General features: G+C 45.8%; 1 protein-coding gene across 2 annotated transcripts in view; it reads right to left on the minus strand.

The window, feature by feature from the left end:
* Nucleotides 1-20,417, minus strand: part of MAP6 (microtubule associated protein 6) — an 84,615-nt gene that overhangs the window by 21,113 nt on the left and 43,085 nt on the right. For both annotated transcript variants that reach the window (XM_081545322.1, XM_081545323.1), the window contains one exon: nt 814-1,027. In XM_081545322.1, coding sequence (XP_081401448.1) covers nt 814-1,027 — 214 coding nt within the window. The remainder of the gene's footprint in view (nt 1-813; nt 1,028-20,417) is intronic.

Consider the following 20,417-nt stretch of genomic DNA (forward strand, 5'->3'; position numbering starts at 1 on the left):
AGGCAAGGATGCCCCCACGTCTGGGCCAGCCCTTCAGGGGCAAAAGCACAGTTATTTTAAGACAAGGGGATTTAGGGCTCAGGTGAGATTTTCTACCATTTCTTTCTGGGTTTCTCAAAATCAGAAGCTAGTTCTCTTGAAATCTAACAGTTTTTAAGCTGTTTTCATTTTAGGTAATGTGTGCTCAGTCGCGCAGTCATGCCCTACTCGACCCCATGAACTGTAGCCCAGCAGGCTCCTCTGTCCATGGGACTCTCCAGGGAAGGATACTGGAGTGGGTTGCCATTTCCTACTCCAGGGGATCTTCCTGGCCCAAGCATCAAACCCTCGTCTCTTGAGTCTCCTGAATTGGCAGTCTCCTGAATTTACCACTGACCCACCTGGGAATTCCTGTTTTAGGTAATGTTCCTTTAGAAATTCCCTTTCGATTTAGCAAAGGTTGGGCTTCCCTTGTGGCTCAGCTGGTAAAGAATCCGCCTGCAATGTAGGAGACCTGGGTTTGATCCTTAGGTTGGGAAGATCCCCTGGAGAAGGGAACGGCTACCCACTTCAGTATTCTGGCTTTGAGAATCCCATGGACTGTATAGTTCATGGGGTTGCAAAGAGTCGGATAGGACTGAGCAACTTTCACTTTCACTCCCCCCCACCCCCCACCCCGGTAAGAAGCTACTGTGTCTCTGTGTGCTAAGAAGGAAAGAAGGGACTTTAAGGAAGCTTTAAGGACCAGAGTTGGCAGTAGCCCTGCCCCCATCTCTGCTACCATTAACCCCTCCATGCCAGACCGCTGATGGGTCCCCAGAAGATCTGTCTCACCTTTGGAGGTTCCTTGAAGGGCTCACTGTAGAGGCTGCGTATTCTTCTGCGATCAATGACCTTATTGTCAGCTGGGGTTGGCTTATTGGCCTCCCCTTTGAACTGGGCACTGTAGCTGGTCTCATGAGCCATCTTATCATCTGGGGGCTTGTACTGGGGCTTGGCTTTTATGGGTTTCACAGGCTTGATGTCCGTCCATGCTCTGAATTCATTCCTGCAAATCAAAGAAAAGCTAAGTGATTCGATACATCCTCTAACCTGGCAGCAGGGCCTTCTCTCAGAGCTGCAAGCACAGCAAACTCTCTGTTAGTGCCTGTCGTTCTGACTGATGTGTGGCTGAGGAGTGAACTCTCTCTCCTCCTGCATAAATGTAAGCACTCCTTCTGGCCCAGTCAAGGTAGATCGTGGCAACAGCAGTAGCACCTCAGAGAAAGAGTGCAGGCTCCCAGGTCCCACTGCGTGATCATGGACAAGAAGTTCTAATCTTTGGGCCTCCTTTTCACAATATCTAAAATGAGGCTGAGAAAAAAAAAGATTAAAAACTAAGATCATGGCATCCGGTCCCATCACTTCATGGCAAATAGATGGGGAAACAATGGAAACCATGATAGACTATTTTCTTGGGCTCCAAAATCACTGCAAATGGTGACTGCAGCCATGAAATTAAAAGACACTTGCTCCTTGGAAGAAAAGCTGTGACAAACCTAGGCAGCATATTAAAAAGCAGAGACATTACTTTGCCAACAAAGGTCCGTCTAGTCAAAGCTATGATTTTTCCAGTAGTCATGTATGGATGTGAGAGTTGGATCATAAAGAAAGCTGAGCATCGAAGAATTGACGTTTGAAATGTGGTGTTGGAGAAGACTCTTTAGAGTCCCTTGGACTGCAAGGAGATCTAACCAGTCAATCCTAAAGGAAATCAGTCCTGACTATCCAATGGAAGGACTGATGTTGAAGCTGACACTCCAATACTTTGGCCACCTGATGTGAAGAACTGACTCACTGGAAAAGACCCTGATGCTGGGAAAGGTTGAAGGCAGAAGGAGAAGGGGATGACAGAGAATGAGAGGGTTGGGTGGTGTCCAAACTCGATGGACATGAGTTTGAACAAGCTCCAGGAGTTGGTGATGGACAGGGAAGCCTGGCGTGCTGCAGTCCATGGGGTCGCAAAGAGTTTGACATGACTGAGTGAGTGAACTGAACTGAAAATGAAGCTGAAGACTCAATCTTCAGTCATTTATGAGTTCAACACATATGACCCAATGCTGCTGTGTGTGAGGTGAGAGAGTTGTGACTGTTACATGGACGATGTGCCCGGTAGGTTGTGGCCAAACAAAAAATGCCAGTTCTGTTCCTTCCTTTGTTGTGATGAATACATGTTGTAATCCTGAATCCTTAAAGTTTATTCCTCCCTGTGATAGCAGAGGGCTTGCTTTTTGTGCTGCCTGAAACTTAACAATCTCAATCACTTTAGATGAAAATCCTTATGAAATGTCTAAATGCCTGCGGATCATAAGCGAAACGTACTGAATACAACCGATGTCACCATGAGGACTTGTGCTGGGATGTATGCTGTATAGGAGAGTCTTGGTGGGTTGGTGTAAATGGCTGTTGGTTCTTACCCTATGTGATCCCCATCTGCTGCTTTTTATAGTCAGTGTGTCAGGCTGCTTGCTCATAGCACCCTCTCTCCTGGTTAATGAACTGTTACAGGAGTGGAGAAGAGATGGTGACAATGTTGAAAACAGGGTAAAATTAATATCGCTGCTGATGGAGGCCACCGGGTCTGTCCTGTTTGTTGAGTGCAAGACATTGAGCGCCTAAGCTCTGTGGCTCTGAGGTTTTTATCAGGTTTCCCTTCATCTGGGGCCGTGAGAAGCTGTGGGAGAGGAAGAGCCAGTGTACGACTATCTGTCAAGTTAGGTTCTCCAGTGCCCCCTCTCATCCTCATGGTAACTCCCTCCTTCAGGGCTCAGACATGAGTGCCACCAACAAGAGGCCCCAGGGAATAGTAGAAAGAGTGCTCAGACTGTGATGGAGACACATGAATTCTAGACCTGGCTCTACCTCTAGGTAGCTGCTAAGCAGGTTTTTCACCTCCCTGAGTCTTAGTTTCCTCATTTGTCAAAAAAAAAAAAAAAAAAAAAAAAGACTGAACAGATGATGTCCTTATAATGTCCTTCAGGCTCTGAGGCTCTTTGAGTTGATAAAGCTGGTTTGGCAACACTGAGCTACACCCTGGTCATTTGAGCTCCTGAGGGCCACCGGCTCACGTGTGAACAGAGAGACCACAGTTCCTTAAGAGACCTTCCCCAAGCTTCAGGCTCACCTTTCCAGTGCAGCTGGGACCTCCACCTAGATGCCGCCCCCAACTCAAACCCAGCATCCCTAGAAGCAAATCATTTTGTCTCCCTTGCCAAGTTGTCTTCTCTTCTTGGATTCCCTCACTGCTCCATCTCACTCACTCACCCACCATTCATTCATTCATTAAATATTTACTGAGTGCTTAGGTCTGCTTAGGATGCTGAGCTCAAGGTGTGGGAGTGGGAGGTCTGGGAGGACAGTAAGTGAGGCTCGGTGTAGGAGAAGGGTCTGGGAGCACAGGGGAGGAGCTCCTGGGCCAGGCTGGGAATTGAAGGACAGGTTCTGGAGGGAATCACAGAGGTTGGCAGGGAGCTGACCGAGAGAAGGTGTGGGTTCCAGGTAGGATGAGGGGCACACAGAGTCACGGCCCCCCAGGGGGATGCGAGGGAAGCTGGGGGGACAGGGCTGAAACCTGGTGGGGACATGAGAGGCTGGGTAGGTCATGAAGTTCCTGCCAGTCTTGCCCAGGGGATGGTCTGGACTGTAACAGGGAGTTGCCAAACGAGTTCAGGGTGCATGTGGCCAGATTCCTTTTGGGGAAGAGAGCTTGGGAAGCATTGTGAATGGGGACAGAGCGGAGGGGTGGGGCTGGAGGCCAGGAGTGCTGTGCAGTGAGCTGGGAGGAAAGCGGAGGCCTGAATTGGGGGGGGGAGGCGGTGCTTGGAACACAGCGCCGCTGAGGGGATGGGCAGGACTTGAACTCCGCTGAGCTGGGGGAGGCCAGGCTCAGAGAGAGATATGGGAGTTTGTGGGATGGGGTGGCGGGGATGTTACCCATGAGCCAGGGAACCTTGGAGGAGAGGGGATTTAGGAGGAGGGTTCAGACCCTCCTGATTCTGTTAACAGCAGCACTTACTTGGCTTCTAGAGAACTTTTTGATCCTCTCCTCTTCCCTACACCTCTGTAGACTCAACCCATTACCACAACCTGATTTCTGAGTCATTCTGTCTCCACAACAGCCCCAGCTCTGGCTCGGGTTGTAGCTGGGTCTCTGATCACTATTACCTGTCTGAGGTGCCAGGCCTTTCCTCCTTCCTCCCACCCTCAGTTCCAAAGCCCTGATACTTGGCTCAGGTCTCCCGGTAGCCAAAGCAATAAGAACCTGGCTCCCAAAATATGATGGCAGAAACCTGGGTTCTCTGCTCCCACCTCTGCCAGCTTGCTACAGAATGAGGGCTGAGGTAGGTATACACTGGCCCTAAGCACTGTTTCTGGGTCATCTCTCCTGGGCCGGCCTTCTCAGCTTTCTCTCTGCAGTGTCTGGCAAAGGTCTCACTGTGAGCATTATCAATGGGACGTGTCCTTGAGGGGACAGCTCGGTAACCCTGGTCTTGAACAACTTTGGTACATCGTCTCTATGTGGGATGTGTTAATGAGTCTCATAATAAGCTCACTGCAGTTACGACAGGCTGTTAGGTTTAAACAAAAATTCTATTACCTAGGACTTTCTTTGAACCCTCCACAAAGGCTTCCCCAGCCACACGGAACAACTAATCATATGTCATAAAAAAGAACTACGTACCATTCATTAGTTACCTCTTATAAGCTGGAAGATTGTTTTTGTATATTTTCTACAATCCTCACAATGACTTTGAAACGAGGTAGTATTATTTTTCCTTTTATGAAAGAGGATCACCAAGGCTCAGAGAGGTTAAGTGGCTTGCATAAGGCCACACAGCTGGCAAACAGCAGAGCTGATTCTCAGCCCAGATCAGTAGGGCGCCACAGCCAATCTCCTTCCCACTGCACATCTCCTTCCCACTGCACTTGGACAATGTGCTGGAGCTGCAGCATGCCTGAGGCCCCCACCTGGGCAGGGTTGGGCCTGCTGTCTGCAACGCCCTGGAGGCTTTATATGACACAGACTGGACAGAGAATACCTGTGCTCCTCTGGCCCTCAGATGCTCCACCCAGAGCAGTGTGGGCCACACTCCCAGGTCAGTCACATCTAGTGTCTTTTACCGTGAGTTTCATGGTCCCCTGTAACCATCAATTCCCCTTTCTGTGCAACTAGATTTCCACCTGTTCATTCACTCATTCATTTGTTTGGCATTTGCCAAACTCTAGCCATGGCATGGCACGTGGCCCACAGAGAGGAGGAAGCCAAGGTAGAGGTCTCTACAGTTTAGTGAGTCAGGGTTTGTCCATATGGGATCCCAAGAAAAACCAGAATGAAGCAAATGAGACAGAGTCCAGAAAGAAAGAGGGGAAAAGATGCTCTGTTCTGAGGGGTTAGGTGGGGAAGGGGGCACTGAAAGATGCAGATGGAGAAGTGGTGGGGGGAATCGGGCAGCAGGTATGTGGGACAGGTTCAGAGGGCAGGTGAAGCGCTCAGGGAGCGGGCGGGTGGGGCTCTTGGAGGGATGGCAAGGTGACTGGGTGGGCAGGAGCTGGAAGCCGGCTGTATAGAGCCTGGAATTCCACGTCAGGATGCTTGTTCGAGGCCTGGAGAGCTACTGAACACTGCTGAGCGAGGCCACTCACTGTTCCTAGTCCTCCACTGACAGTATCCCCTCCTCTTGGACTGTCCCAATTTTATTCTTCAAGGCCCAGTTCAGGGCTCTCCTCTTCCAGGAACCCCTCCTGGATTTCTCAGTCCAAAGTCTCCCAGCTCTTGGCTCTTGGGCCATCTACTGTGCTGTCTGACTCTGTGGTTACCTAGCAGTCTCACGATGCTTTAATTCTTTCATGAGTCCATTTGCCTCTCTCAGGGGATAAGATACTTAAGAGAAAATTGAGGACAGAACTCTCCTTCAAATCCAGTCTCATTTGCATGGCTGTAGAGCCATATCCTTTAACTTTTCCTATGGCAGACTGCAGGTTAGGGGCCTGGCTGGGTGAGGACCCCAGTCCCCACCTCCCTGCCAGGGCCCTTCCCTCACCCTGGGCCATCATTCAGAGCCATACGCCATGTCTTTCCTACATTCTTCATAAGACTGAAGGGTTTGGCATTCAGTAGGCATTTACTAGAAACAGCTGTTAGTGGAGTTCCTTTCTTGTCATCTCCTGGCCCTTCTCTGAGCCACTCCTGCCCACCCAGATAGGGCAGTGCTTGCTCCTTGGAGACAAGAGAACATCGGAGACTTCTATCCAGTGCCCATCATGCTGAAATGATGATGGCCTCACCAGTGCAGCTCCTACCCTCGCTGGAGGCCCTTTCCACCGAGCTCTGTTATCTGTGTTTCCCTGCTGCCCTGCCCTGCACAGCAAAACATCCAAGAAATATTTGGAGGATCAAAGAAAATCAAGCGTTGTGTTCTACTGCAGAGACTTGTGAAGGCTGCTTACATGTGAGGCTTCTATTTTTACTTAAAGCGTTAGTTGCTCAGTTGTGTCTGACTCTTTGCGATCCCATGGATCGTATCCTGCCAGGCTCCTCTGTCCATGGGATTTCCCAGGCAAGAATACTGGAGTGGGTTGCCATTTCCTTCTCCAGGGGATCTTCCCAACCCAGGGATCGAACCTGGGTCTCCTGCATTGCAGGCAGATTATTGCTTACCACCTCCCCTAAAACCCATGAACTGCAGGTCTTAAGCTCTTGTCAGGAAGAGTTTCCCTTTCTAGGGTGAACATGCAAAGTCACCCAGTTTGGATAGACTCCATCCTCCCTAGATGGACTGGAGGCACCCAGCACCCCCGCTGAGTGAAGCTGCCCTGGTGGGAAAGGGGCTGACTGGGGGCAGCGGGAGCAGCCGAGACTCAAGGCAGGTAAGGAGAAGAAAACTTAACAAACACTTGCCCAACACCTACTTGTTAAAAGGCTGAGCCATTTAAGAATCTAATCCTGCTTCAGCCTGTGAACACCCTGAGTGGTCACTGTTATTCACCCCATGCTGTGTGTGAGGAACTGAGCACACAGCAAAGGGAAGGGACGCCAAGTCAGTAGAAGCTGGTATATGGTGAGGCAGTTACTGGACTGCAGTCTGCCTGACTCAAAGGCCTTGTTATGTCTGCTTCCCTGCACTTGGGGATGGGTGTGTAACCCACCTCCAGCTCCTGGTGACTTGGCTCCTGGCAGTAAACACAAGAAAGCACTGCCCTTCAGCCCATCGGTGCGCACTGTAGCAAGGCTCTGGGTAACCTGGGAGGGCACCCCCTCTGCAGGCTGCTGCCCTGGCCTCCTGGAGTTGTTCCTCATCCACAGCTTTTCCTGTATCGGGATGTAAGGAAGTCACAGGGACAGGATGATCTAACCGCATTGCCAAGGGCCACCTGTGTCCTCCACAGCAGACCCCCAGATGGACACCATCACTGGAGGGTCAGGGCATGACTGATGTCCTAATAATCCCTGAAGCAGCAGAGAGGGTTTGGGACTATGACGTCTCTCTGTGGTGGGTCAGCTGCACAGAGAAGTGGCTCCACTACCGTGTTCAGATCTGGGCTTAAGGACTCCTTAAAGGACTCCGCTGATGTCTCCATGTGCTGGGAAAACCTATGGAGAGAGCCTGGGCCGGTCCCCAGGCCCTAGCCAGGGATGGCAGAGCAGGCCCAGGGTGTGCTGTCTCAGGGGGACCTGGTGGATAAGATGTTCCTGACCTGCTCCCTCAGGACCTTTAAATCACAGCCCAGTCATGTCCAGAGTGGCTGCTGAAGCAGGGCTTTTAGATTGTGCTAACCAGGTGAAGTTTTTAAAGGGGTCAACAGACACCCTACCTTCACCTTCTCCTGTCCAGCCCCTCCGCCCACCTCACCTGGGCCCTCAGCACTTCTTCTCTTTCCATGGACCTAGCATCAGAATCCTGGTCCCTATCTCCTCATTGTGACGCACATGAGACATGCTGCAGGGTAAACCTGACTCCCGCTCAGCTGTGGGCACACTGCTCCCCTCTGGAAACACCTTAGCTGTTCCCAGGGTCCCAAAGGACCAAGTTCCCAGCTGAGGGCCCTTCTGGTTGCCACGTGTCATGATTTCTCAGGATGATATGCAGGGCCCTGTGATGTGGCCTGAGGTGACTCTTCCAACTTCCTTTATCTTCATGCGCTCCATCACTGAGTGAGCGTTTTCTGCGTGCCAGGCACCTTGTAATGCCCTTAGACTGCACTGTCCTGTGCAGTCCTCACAAGGACCCTGTGCCAAGGGGACCATCACTGCCTGGGAGGACTCCATGGCCCCATATCCCCAGACACAGACTGTGCTCTCCTGCCATGCTCTTCCCTGCACGCTATTCCCTCCACACCCCCAGTCACTGCAGCATTGCATGACCTTCCGTGCCAGGCTCCAGGACGCTCCTTTCTAGGGAGTTCCCAGGTTCACTGCTGAATCCAGCCTGCCTCCTCTGACCTTCACCTCTTGGTAGCGCTCATTGTGCTCCAGTTTGTCCTAGGCTCTCTGGGGAGACATCTTCCTTCCCTCCCAGATTGTGCCTCCACTGAATGTCAGGACTGTCTTTCCATCTGTGTGTAACCCTCACTGTGCCCTGTGTAACCCTCTTTGTGCCCTGGAAAGGGCTTCAGAATGCCACCTCCACCTCACCGCTGTGAACAGCTGAACAGGAAGTCCCTGGGCTGCCCCTGCTGGGGAGGAGAGATAAAGTTGCTACACAAGCATCTCATGGCCTCTATACCACTTCTCACAGTATATCCACACATTCCTCAACACTCTTCCCTTAATGTTAGTATCAGTCTTTCAGTCATGTCTGACTCTTGGCGAGCCTATAGACTGTAGCCTACTAGACTCCTCTGTCCATGGAATTCTCCAGGCAAGAATACTGGAGTGGGTTGCCAGTCCCTTCTCTAGGGGACCTTCCCAATCCAGGGATCAAACGCAGGTTTCTCGCATTGCTTAGGTTGTAAGAACCTGAAGGAGAATATTTTGCAGCCTTCACTAGAGGTAGGAAAGCCTCCGATGCAGCAAAGTTGGTTAAGAAATACGTGCCTTGGGGCATGGTCACAAGCAGAAACAAAGAAACTCAGGCACTCACGGGAGAAAATGATACCTCAGTGCACACAGCACGTGCAGGGCTCAGGGAAGCACAGGTAGGGAGGTCAGGGAGGTGGGAACAAGCATAGAAACCAGAGCAGAACAGAGATGATAGTTCTGTGGCAAGAGCGCAGGCTCTAGAATGAAATAAACCGGGGTGCCATCTCGGCACTAACTCTCCATCAGCCCTTCATCTGCTCTGCAGCTCAGGGAGCTCGTCTGGAAACTCTTGGACAAGGCCTGTTTCACAGGATTGATGAGGGTTTAAATGAGAAAGCATGAGTTGTAGAAGACCTGAACGTCAGAATTACCAAATCTATGGTGGATAATTATATACTAATGTATTTGGTTTTCATTACAGAGTCACGTGTTCTAGAAAAATGATGGCACGTCTTCTCCATTCCAGTCACGGAGATGGAAACTCAGTGTGAAAGCCAGATGCTGCTTCTGCCTCACTGACCTTGCAGTCAGTGGGGAGGCCTAAATAATTACACAGACATCAAACATCCATCAAGGCTATTGTTTTCTTCTGACCACTGCAGTCAATGTTCCAGTGCCCGAAGTGCACAATATGTGGACAGAAGCTCTCAGTGGCGATTTCATTTTGTTTCAAATGATTTATTCTAAATGCATTTCATGTTAAACTCAAACAAAGTGGCATTCAACGAATGCCTGATTAATTGAATCTCCAATACTGAGGGCCCACTAAAAGCAGATGTTCACTTCTTAAGGCCTTGTCCCACTTAAGCACATTTTCCTGCAGTGATTCAAGGGGAGATATTGAAAGAGCAATTACAGAGGGAGAGACGGAAGACAGGCTGGAGCTGGGTGATTGATGAAGCCAGGTTCCAAAAGAGGAAGGGGGAGGGAAGGCATCTGGGGAATGCAGGGAGGGCTTGGCCTTGGGGAGACATTGTAAAAGAGAATAGAGGCTGGCCCTTGTTTCTCCTGTGGAAAAGTCTGACGTTTACAAGAAACAATGGAAGAGAATTATAGAAGGACAGTTTTACAGCTGTGAAGAATATCTACATGCATTAATTGGTATAAACTGCTTCTTAGCAAAAGTGAAGGCAGAATAATAGATTATTGCCAACTACAATCAAATATAAATTCCACTTCTCTGCCCATAAGCCCTGATTTATTCATTATGTGTCCCTAAGTCCTTGGGAAAGAGAATTCTTTCTCCATTCTCTTGACAACGGAATTCTCAACAACATTCCTCAACTGCTTTATGAGGGATAAAAACCACACTTTACAATCTTAATGGTTTAAAATCTTCCTGTGGATGCACATCAGTGATTTGTGTTGTCATGGAAACACTGTCTTCGTTCAAAAATCACATCTACACTTGTTATATTAAAGTGTTCTAGAAGGGAAGCGGGCTCCTTCTTGAACTCTGACAGAGGCAGTCAGAGAGTGATGTCGGTTGCCAAGCTATTGTCAGGAGTTGGTTAAAGGACGCAGGATTTGTAGATTAAAAAGAAATGAACATCCCTGAGCCTAGAGGGTGGCAGTAGGCTTAGAAGTTCTCTTCTTCCAGAGGGGAGTGGATGGTCGCTTCTTCCAGCCAGAGATGTATGGGTCAAGAGAGGAGTGTCATGATCTATGCAGGTATATGTGCTTCATGCATCTTTCAGCTTCTTTTGTGTGAAAGGAAGAAAAGTGAATCTTATGGAGAATGCCAACATTCTAATCATTTAAGATTGCTCTTCTTACCCATTAAGATCTGATATGCATGTGCACACTGTGTATGATGGTTTTCTAAAACAAGGAAAGCACACAGTGGGCAAAAAAAAAAATTGTCAGTACGTAAAGTTGGAAGCTAATCTAATGTGAACAGAGAATGAAAGGGAAAGAATCCTCCTTTCTCTTACATGGAAATATCTGACATAGACATCAGTTGGCAAAGACAAATGTCGGGACGTGGGTCCCCTCATTAGGTAAATAGCTCATTCTGCAGGTCACTGCCATCTCAGTCTGTCACGAGCTGAGTGAGGCTCACAGGCCCCTGTGCACCTGGGAAACAGTGCCTCACACAGAGAAAGACACGTGCACAAAATGTATATAATTATGAGTTGTTGTTTAGTTGCTAAGTCATGTCTGACTCTTTTGCTATCCCATGGACTGTAGACCACCAGTCTTCTCTGTCCACAGGATTTCCCAGGCAAGAATACTAGCATGGGTTGCCATTTCCTTCTCCAGGGGATCTTCCCAACCCAGGGATCAAACTCGTGTCTCCTGCATTGGCAGGTGGATTCCTTACCGCTGAGCTACCAGGGGAGCCCATAATTTAGAATACAGATAGATAAAAGCGGAAACTGCTCAAACTAGGAGTCAAACGTTTGTTTCTATACAAATTCAGATTGCAGTATCTACGCTAGGAATTGTAGGGAAGAAAAAGGGTGGAAAAGAAGAAACTTACAGTTGGCAGAGTGAGAAAGCTTGGTGGTGAAGGTAAGTACACACACAGATATGCCTCACACAGACAGGAATAAGAACTAGATGAGAAGTTGTGAGAAAATTACAGTTAACTCCCTCCTTGATCCCCTACTCCCATGCTTGCATTATTATCTTGGTTTATTGGTTGCAGAAATGCAGGGATGGTTGTGCTGCAAGATCACAGTTAGCTGGTTGAGGCTGCTCTCTTCTGGATGGTTGTGTCCCCAAGGACCTGTGTCTATTACTAGCAGAAGGGTGGTTCCTAGGACAGGAAATGGGAACCCCGAGAGTTGTCCCAAAAGTGGGGAAAGAGTGCTGCCTTCTTCTGGGTAAACCTAGAATTCTGGGAGAATACTCCCATGAGATGATCTATAAAAAGTGGTTGATACACCTTGTATGATATACCTACTGAAGTGCTTGATAAATATGTTTCCTCATTCTTTGATCTGTGTATAGGAGGGATTTGTTAAATATTTTTCAATAAATAAAGCTGATGCTGAAGATATCATTTTATGACTTTTTGAGATCTATGCTAATTTACTCTTTAAAGTGTAGCTCCATTATAAGGAAATACGAAGAACAACTTTATGTCAATAAACTTGACAATATAGATGGAATGGACAAGTTCTGAGAAAGATGCAAATGACAAAAACTGACTCAAAAAGAAATAGAAAATCTAAATAAATGTATTTCAAGTAAAGAAACTGAATTGATAATTTTAAATCTTTCCACAAAGAAAATCCAAATGCCTGGTGATTTTTCTATCAAACATTAGAATTAAAATTCACATTGTTGAATTCTATCAAACATTAAGGAAAAAAATAAATACTCATCCTAACAATCTTTTTTAAAAATAGAGGAAGAGAGAACACTTCGCAACTCATTTTAAGATGGGTAAAATCAGCTATTACCCTGATACCAACCCAGTGAAACACATTATAAGAAAACTACAGGCTAACATTACTCTTGAATATAGATATTAAAACCCTTAACAAAAGATTATCAAATCAAACCCAGCAATATATAAAAAAAAAGTTAAAGCAGCATTAACAAGTGAGGTTTATCCCAGGAATGTAAGTTTGGTTTAACGTACAAAAAATAAATTATGTAATATGTCATTTTCATAGAATAAAGAACAGAAATCATACGATCATTTTTAATAGATACAGAGAAAACACTAGACAAAGTCTAACACCTTTTCATGATTAAAAAAACTCTGTAAACTAGAAATAGAAGGGAAGTTCCTCAGCCTAATAGAGGACATCTACAGAAACACTACAACTACCATCATACTCAATGGTGAAAGACTTAATGCTTTCCCCCTAAGATCTAGAGTAAGATAAAGTTGTCTACTGTCATTATTTTTATTCAACATTACAGTGGAGTCAGTAGCCAGTATAATAAAGAAGATAAAGAAATTAAAGGCATACAGATTAGAAAAGAATTAAAACTATCATTATTTGCAACATTAACTTGCATTTAGAAAATCCTCAGGAAATCACAAAAAGTTCTAGAACAAATGAATGAATTTAGCAGGGTTACTGGATACACATTCAATATACAAAAATTAACTATCTTCCTACAGACTAGACACAGACAGTAAGAAAATAAAAAATTTAAAAATCCATTCACAATAGTATCAGAAAGAATAAAATACTCTGGAACAAATTCAACAAAAGAAGTGCAATGCCTGAACACTGAACACTACGTAATATTGCTGAGAGAAATTGAAGACCCAAACAAATGAAGACCTACACAATGTTCTTAAATTGGAAGATTCAATATTGCTAAGATGGCATTCTAGAAATTGATCTATAAATTCAAAGCAAATCTTATTAAGATCCCAGAAAGACTTTTTGTGGAAAATGACAAGCTGATTTTAAAATTGATATACTGGAGACCTAGAATTTATATAATTTTTTTGAGAAAGAGAAATGAAGTGAGTGTTTCTATTTCCTTATTTTAAAACTCTTTATGAAGCTACAGTAATCAAGTGTGCTACTGGCATAAAGATGGACACATAGATCCATGAACAAAATAGAGAGTTCAGAAATCAATCTTTGTATACAGTAGTGGTTGAAGTTGACCTATCTTAACTTACAGAGCTGACCGTCAAAGTTTTAGAAATTTGGTGAGCTGATTGTTAAATTTTTGGTAGCTTGAAATTAGCTATATGAATGTATTCATACTAGGAAATTGGCCAACACTATAAATTAAGCCCTTTCTTTTCCCCAGGGAGTTAGTTGTTAAACATTTATCATCATACCACTATTCACAAATTTGTTTTCGACAAAGGTGCTAAGATAAATCAATAGAGGAGAGGATAATCTTTTCAACAAATGGTTCCAGGAAAACTGGAACCTCTATCCATTCCTCTATCTATGTCTATGCAAATCCATATGGAAAGAAAATTAACCTAAATCATTGCCTTATACTACATACAAAAATTAATTAAAATGGAGCTAGATGAAATTCTAGATCAGTTTCTAGGATGCCATAGATCTAAACTAAAGGTAAACTCTAAAATGATACTTCATAAAGAAAACATGGAAGAAAATCTTGTGACTTTAGAGTAGACCAAGATTTCTTAGATAAGACACAAAAGCCAAAAAACAATAAAATATAAAAATGATAAATTCAGTTCATCAAAATTAAACATTTTTACTCTTAAAAAGACACAATTAAGGCAAGGAAAAGACAAATCAGAGTCGGAGAGAAAATACTGCAAAACATGTATCTGATTAAAAAAAAATCTGTATCTAGAATATATAAAGATCTCTTAAAACTCAACAGTAAAAAGATAGACAACCCAATTTTAAAATGGGAAACCTACTAATAGACACTTTACTAAAGAAGACGTACAAATGGCAAATAAGTACATGAAAATTTGGTCAACACCACAATTTGTAAGGAAATACAAATTAAAATCATAGTGAAATACCACTACACACTCACTAGAATGGCTAAAATAGACATAGCTGAAACACTAAATTTTGGCAAGAATGAGGAGCAACTGGATCTTTCATACATTGCTGATGGGAATGTAAAATGGTACAGCTATTTTGGCAAAAAATTTGTTTTTAAGTTAGCCACACACCATTGTGCTCATTCATTTCAGTCGTGTCCAACTCTTTGCAACCCTATGGGGTGTAGCCTGCCAGGCTCCTCTGTCCACAGGATTTCCCAGGCAAGAATACTGGAGTGGGTTGCCATACCCTCCTCCATGTTATCCTCCTGACCCAGGGATCAAACCTGTATCTCTTGTGGCTCCTGCATTGCAAGCAGATTCTTAACTGCTGAGCCACTAGGGAAGCCACACACCATATAATCTAGCAATTCTATTTCTAAGTACCAAAGAGAAATATACTGCAAACAACAGATACAGAAGTGTTAATAACAGTATTATTCATGATAGCCAAAAAAGCTGGAAACAACCCACATAAATATTTAACAACTAATAAATGAATAAAGAAAACGGTAAATCCACACAAGGGAATAATACTCAGCAACAATAAGGAATGAACCAATATGAATGAAATCTCAAAAAATATCATGCTAAATGAAATGGCCAGACAGAAAATACAATGCATTATTTGATTTTGTTTATATAAAATTCCTAGAAAAGACAAATTGTAGAAACAGAATGATCAATGATTGGCTAGGCCTGGGAGTGGGAGGAAGGATTGACTGTAAAATAGCAGGAGGGCTGGTGATATTCCAACACTATTTGTTTGTCCCAATGCATAAACTCATTAAATCTCATCAAACTGGACACTTAAAAGGGGTAAATTATTTGTCATGTAAACCATACTTCAATAAAGCTGTTAAAACATCCAGCTGGATCATCCTCTTTCCTCACATCCCCCCTCATCTTGCAGAGCTGATCCCTGCCTCCTTTGGTGCCCTGGGACTTCTCTGTACCAGCTTCTGTGTCTGATTGCTCACAGCGAGCTCTTGGTTGTTTCCAAGACCATTTGGGAGGCCTGGGAGGACAATGGGGACTTCTAATCCCTCTCTGTGACCCAGCTGCTTGGTTTGGAGGCTGGAACATTTCATCATGCACTCAACCAGTGTTGCTGAACAAGTAGACATGTACTCTTGTCTTTGCTTTTTTTGTTGTTGTTTTGGTTGCACAGCATGTGGGATCTTAGTTCCCTGATCAGGGGTTGCACATGTGACCCTGCAGTGGAAGCACGGCGTCTTAACCATTGGACAGCCAGGGAAGTCCCTTGACTTTACTTTTTTGATTGTAAGTGTAACACGTAGTTGACCGTTTTTCTTTTTCCCATTAATTGGTAAGAATCTCTGTAAGTGTTAGAGATAAAAATAAGACATAATATTTCTCTGCCACTGTGTTTCCCAGTTTGTCTTTTGCCTACATCTTTATGGTTCTATCTATGTCTATGCAAATCCCGGTGGCCTGCCATGGCCTCCTGTTGGGACTAGAGCCCTGCTGCTCGGGGCCTCAGGGTGTTTGGATGAGTCCATGCTGAGAAACCCCAGTGTTCTACAGCAGTCTCCTGAGAGTCACTGGAAAGCTGTGCACATAAGGCCTGAGAAAGGATAAGAGTCAGTGTGGCTTCCTTGCTTGTGGCTACATCCATATATAAGCTTTAAATTTGCACATGGCCTAATCTATCAATTTTTTCCTTTATCCTTTTACTCTTGAGGTTATGCTTTAAAAGTCCTCTATGTCAAAATCATATAAATATTCATACCTTTTCCTTTGTGCGTTTATGCATTTATTTTTTACCTTTAAATCTTAAGCCGTTGGGAGTATAATACTATTTTTACATAGATTGCCAAAACAGAGCATCACAGTACCCACTGTTGGCAAGGATGTGGGGAAACTATAGCCTGGTCCAGCACAACAGGGCATCTCTATAACCCTGGGGCCCAGCAGAGGGTCTGGAACATGACATGTGATCACTGCATATTTGTTGAATTTGTGAATTTAGAATGAAGCTTTAAAATTGCTATCCTTTGATCTCACAATTCCTTTTCTAGGAACTTACCTTAAAGAAATAACTGGACAAGAAAGTTTTTTTTTTTTTTTCATGTATCATAACACACTTGGTTATCATCATGTGTGAAGGCTGCAGATCATTCCTCTGGAAATAGGAATACATTCTCATTCTGACAGTGCTGAAGCATGGCTCCAGAAATTATTCAATAATATTGAGCATAACAGTATTAAACAGATGATCCCCATGATGCCATTTTTCGTGCATTTAATGTCAGTTTGTTTCTTGCTGTTAATGATTCATTGGAAGTGATATCGCTTAAATTCTGCCTTCAACTGCCCACGCTCCACTCATCTGAGGTCAGGGGAGCTCTGAGATGCAGCAGGGAGAGGGGCAGTCTGGCAGGAAACAGGGGGGTGGTCTGGTGAGTAAATAAAGGACTTCATTTACCCAGGCAGACTAATCTTTTATGGCTTCAATACCATTCTTTCTCTTTATGTTGTAAGTTTACTTCCAGGAAGTCTTTCAGCAACCTGCAAGTCTGAGGAAGCAAGAGACCATCCTCAGAGGCATCAGAGGCTGAGAGAACATGAGCCCATGTTCAGGCCACACAGTCTGGAGGGACTTCTTTAAAACTGGGGTCCAGGATCTCTTCCTGAAGCTACCGTGTAGAGTGCAGTCTTGTTTGTCACTTGCCTGGGTCAGAAGCCAGCGTAACAATGATTTGATGTGGCCGACGCCTTTACAGGCTGGTTGCTAAAGGTCCAGAGAAGAGCTAGGGCTGTACTGCGTCTGTCTTTCTTTCTCTCTGTTCCAGGGCGGGAGGAATTTACTTGTTCACTCTTCAACCTTCTGTGTAGTCCTTATGGCTGGAGGTCACCCGAGTCCAGGACTTGGACAAGAACTTACTTGGGCTATGTCTGTCAGTCAGGGCCAGATTTGAGCCCAGGTCTGTGCAATTCCACGTTTCAACCCCATAGGCTGCCCTGTGAAACCTGAAACACTCCCATTACTTTGTTATACATGCCTGTCCTTACTTGGGATATGTTATTCTTCCCTTTTTTTTGGCTGGAAAACTGCTACATCAAGATGCAATTCAAATACAGGCCCCTAAAGAGGTTAGACATGTGCCTGTATAACACAGGGGCTGTTAGGAAAAGGTCTGTGTTTCTGACATGGGCTGTGACTAGATCCTGCCTGACCCCTGGCCACATCTCGATTGAACAAACAGGATTGAACCCAGCACATCACACATAGCAGGCACCCAAACAATATTTCAAGTCCTGTTTCACACCTCTGAACTTTATACTGGAAAGCCCCACCAATCCTGGAAAGCACAGGCAAACGGCAGGGCCTGAGGAGGGCAAGTACTCAAGAGTTGAAGGCCTCCCACCCCGAGGAATCTGAGGGAATTCAGAAGGTGAGTGGGGGTTTATAGAGAAGGGGAGGCACTGATATTTCTGGAAGCAGCATGGAAATTTCTTTCCCTCTTTGAGCTCTCCAGGGCTGTTGAGAGGAAGAAGATCCCATCCATAAACTCAGGAATACAGCCTGTACTTGGAGCCATCTCAGAAACATCCCCCGAAGCAGCCTGGAATGGTAGGTTCTAGTTGGGAAGGTCACGAGCTTTCAGCTGGGCAAACAAAGCCCTTCTGAACACCTAGTCTTTGGGGGAAGCAATTAATATTTCATAGGTAACTTCTTTCAGATCAGTGATCTGTCTTCTTTATCTAACACACTGGGCAGGTCATCAGAGGGGTGACTGATGGGGAGAGAAGAGAAGGAATGTGTCAGGCCAACAGTGAGCCATGTGCTTCACAGAAACACATGCTGTGTGCATGCTAAGCCATATCTGACTCTTTGTAACCCTGTGGACTATAGCCCATCAGCTCCTCTGTCCATGGGATTCTCCAGGCAAGAATACTGGAGTGGGTTGGCATGTCCTCCTCCAGGGGATCTTCCCGACCTGGGGATCGAACCTGCGTATCTTACGTCTTCTGCATTGCAGGTAGGTTCTTTACCACTAGCATCACCTGGGAAGTCCCACTCTCACGTAAATCCCCGGTCAGGCTGAGGTCTCCCACCTCAGCCCCATAGCACATCCTCTCTGCTGCCTTTGTCTCTTGACAAACTGGTATCCTTCTCTCCTTGGAGGTTCTTTAGGGAAGGAGTTGTGTTCCCAGAGCAAGTCCAGGGCCAGGCACAGAGCAGACATTCAGAAAAGGCTTGTCAAGTGAACATGACTGCAGGAAAATCACAGAGCAGCAGACCTGGACAGCCACTCCGAGACTCTCAGAGGCTTATATAAGGGGCAGTGGAGCAAAAAAGGAGAGGCAGCAGAAGACACTTGAGACTTCGGAGCAGGGGAGTGATGTGATGACGTGGCTGGGAGGTACTTTGGTTGGGTGACTTGGGGACAATTAGAGATGGGGGAGATGGAGAGACTGAAGACTGCACATTCATGCATGTTTTAGTAAATGATGATAGAATTATAAACTTAGTGTCAGCTCTGCTAACAAATCAGTGAATTCCTCACTGAGTACCTTCAGCAGTTATACGATGGTTTTCCTCTGTTGAGGGTCTGCGGCGTGCCAGGTGCTCTGCACTCATTATTTAATCATTTAATCCTCAGAACTACCTTTCCAGATGGACATGATTCCTTTCCATTTTAAGGGTGAAGGACAGGAAGCTCAGAAGAGTGAAGTGACTGTCTAAGGCCTCAGAGAGCCTGGGGGCCAGGCACCAGGGAGAGAGGCTAAGGCACTCCGGGTCTGTGAGGTCAGAGGAGAAAGATGAGCAGCCTTGAGACCTGTGGTGTGGGAGGTGCTGTAATCGACAAACACAGGGGAGACCAGAGCAGGGCTCTAACTGTTCTTAGGGGGTGATGGACAGTCTTACTGTGACAGGTGATTGGAGAGACGCATTACTTTTCTTTTTTGGAGTGAAACCAGACTATGCAGAACCTAAAAAGAAACAACTAAAAGAAGAAAAGTATGCAGAGCATCACTGCATGAGATTCTAAAACCATCTTCACGCTTACAATCATTTAACACAGAGGCTCCTGCGTGTGATTTCCTAACAATGGGATGAGAATGTCTTCCTGCTTCAGGAAACTCTGGGGCCATTAGCAGAGTCCCAGGGACTCTGGGAGAAAGATGGTTGATAATCCAGCAGCAGATGGCTCCACATGGGCCACCACTTAATTAGGGTGTTGTGAGGGACAGTGTAAGAGACACATGAATTAGGGGTGGTGGGGGAAAGAGCGCCTGGGGTGCTGTTTCAGGAGAGCCAACATCAAAGGGGGTCAGGGACTGAGACACCCCCAATAGCCACTACTCTGTGCAAGCAGCCATGCCCGTGTGTCCCCTGTGTGTTAACATGTATCTCTGTGTGTGTGCACGTGCTCTGGCAAGCAGTAAGAGGAGGGAGGGTTGGTAACAAAAGGAAAATGAAATTGAGTGATCTTCCCACTTGGAGACTGATTTACTTAGAGATTAATCATGATGATGGTGATGGCCGTGAAGGTAGCTCACATTACAGAGAAACTTCTTGGTGCCAGGGACTGTAGAAAGTCCATTGTGTGAGTGCTCTCCTTTAATCTTCTTGGAGGACTTACGAAGCTAGCACTATTATTATTCTTCTCATTTCACAGATGAGGAAACAGGAGCTGAGGGTGTTAAGTATTGTGACCTTGGATAGCAATAAGAGGAGTTGCTGGAGGTAATTTATCAAGGGACTTCTAGGCTGAGATCTGTCGTGATAAGTGGGGGCCTCAAGGGAACCCCACACAGTGCCCACAAGAGAGTCTACCCCCCACACCTGCCGGTCCAGAGAGCACCGATCACCACGACCGCGCCAGTCCAGACTAGAACCCTCTTGGTCCCCTCTCTTGGCTCTTACTCCCTGAATACCAACCC

Source organism: Giraffa tippelskirchi, chromosome 11, assembly GCF_054371585.1.
Source record: "Giraffa tippelskirchi isolate mGirTip1 chromosome 11, T2T-mGirTip1v1.2.pri, whole genome shotgun sequence".
Taxonomy (NCBI): Eukaryota; Metazoa; Chordata; class Mammalia; order Artiodactyla; family Giraffidae; genus Giraffa; species Giraffa tippelskirchi.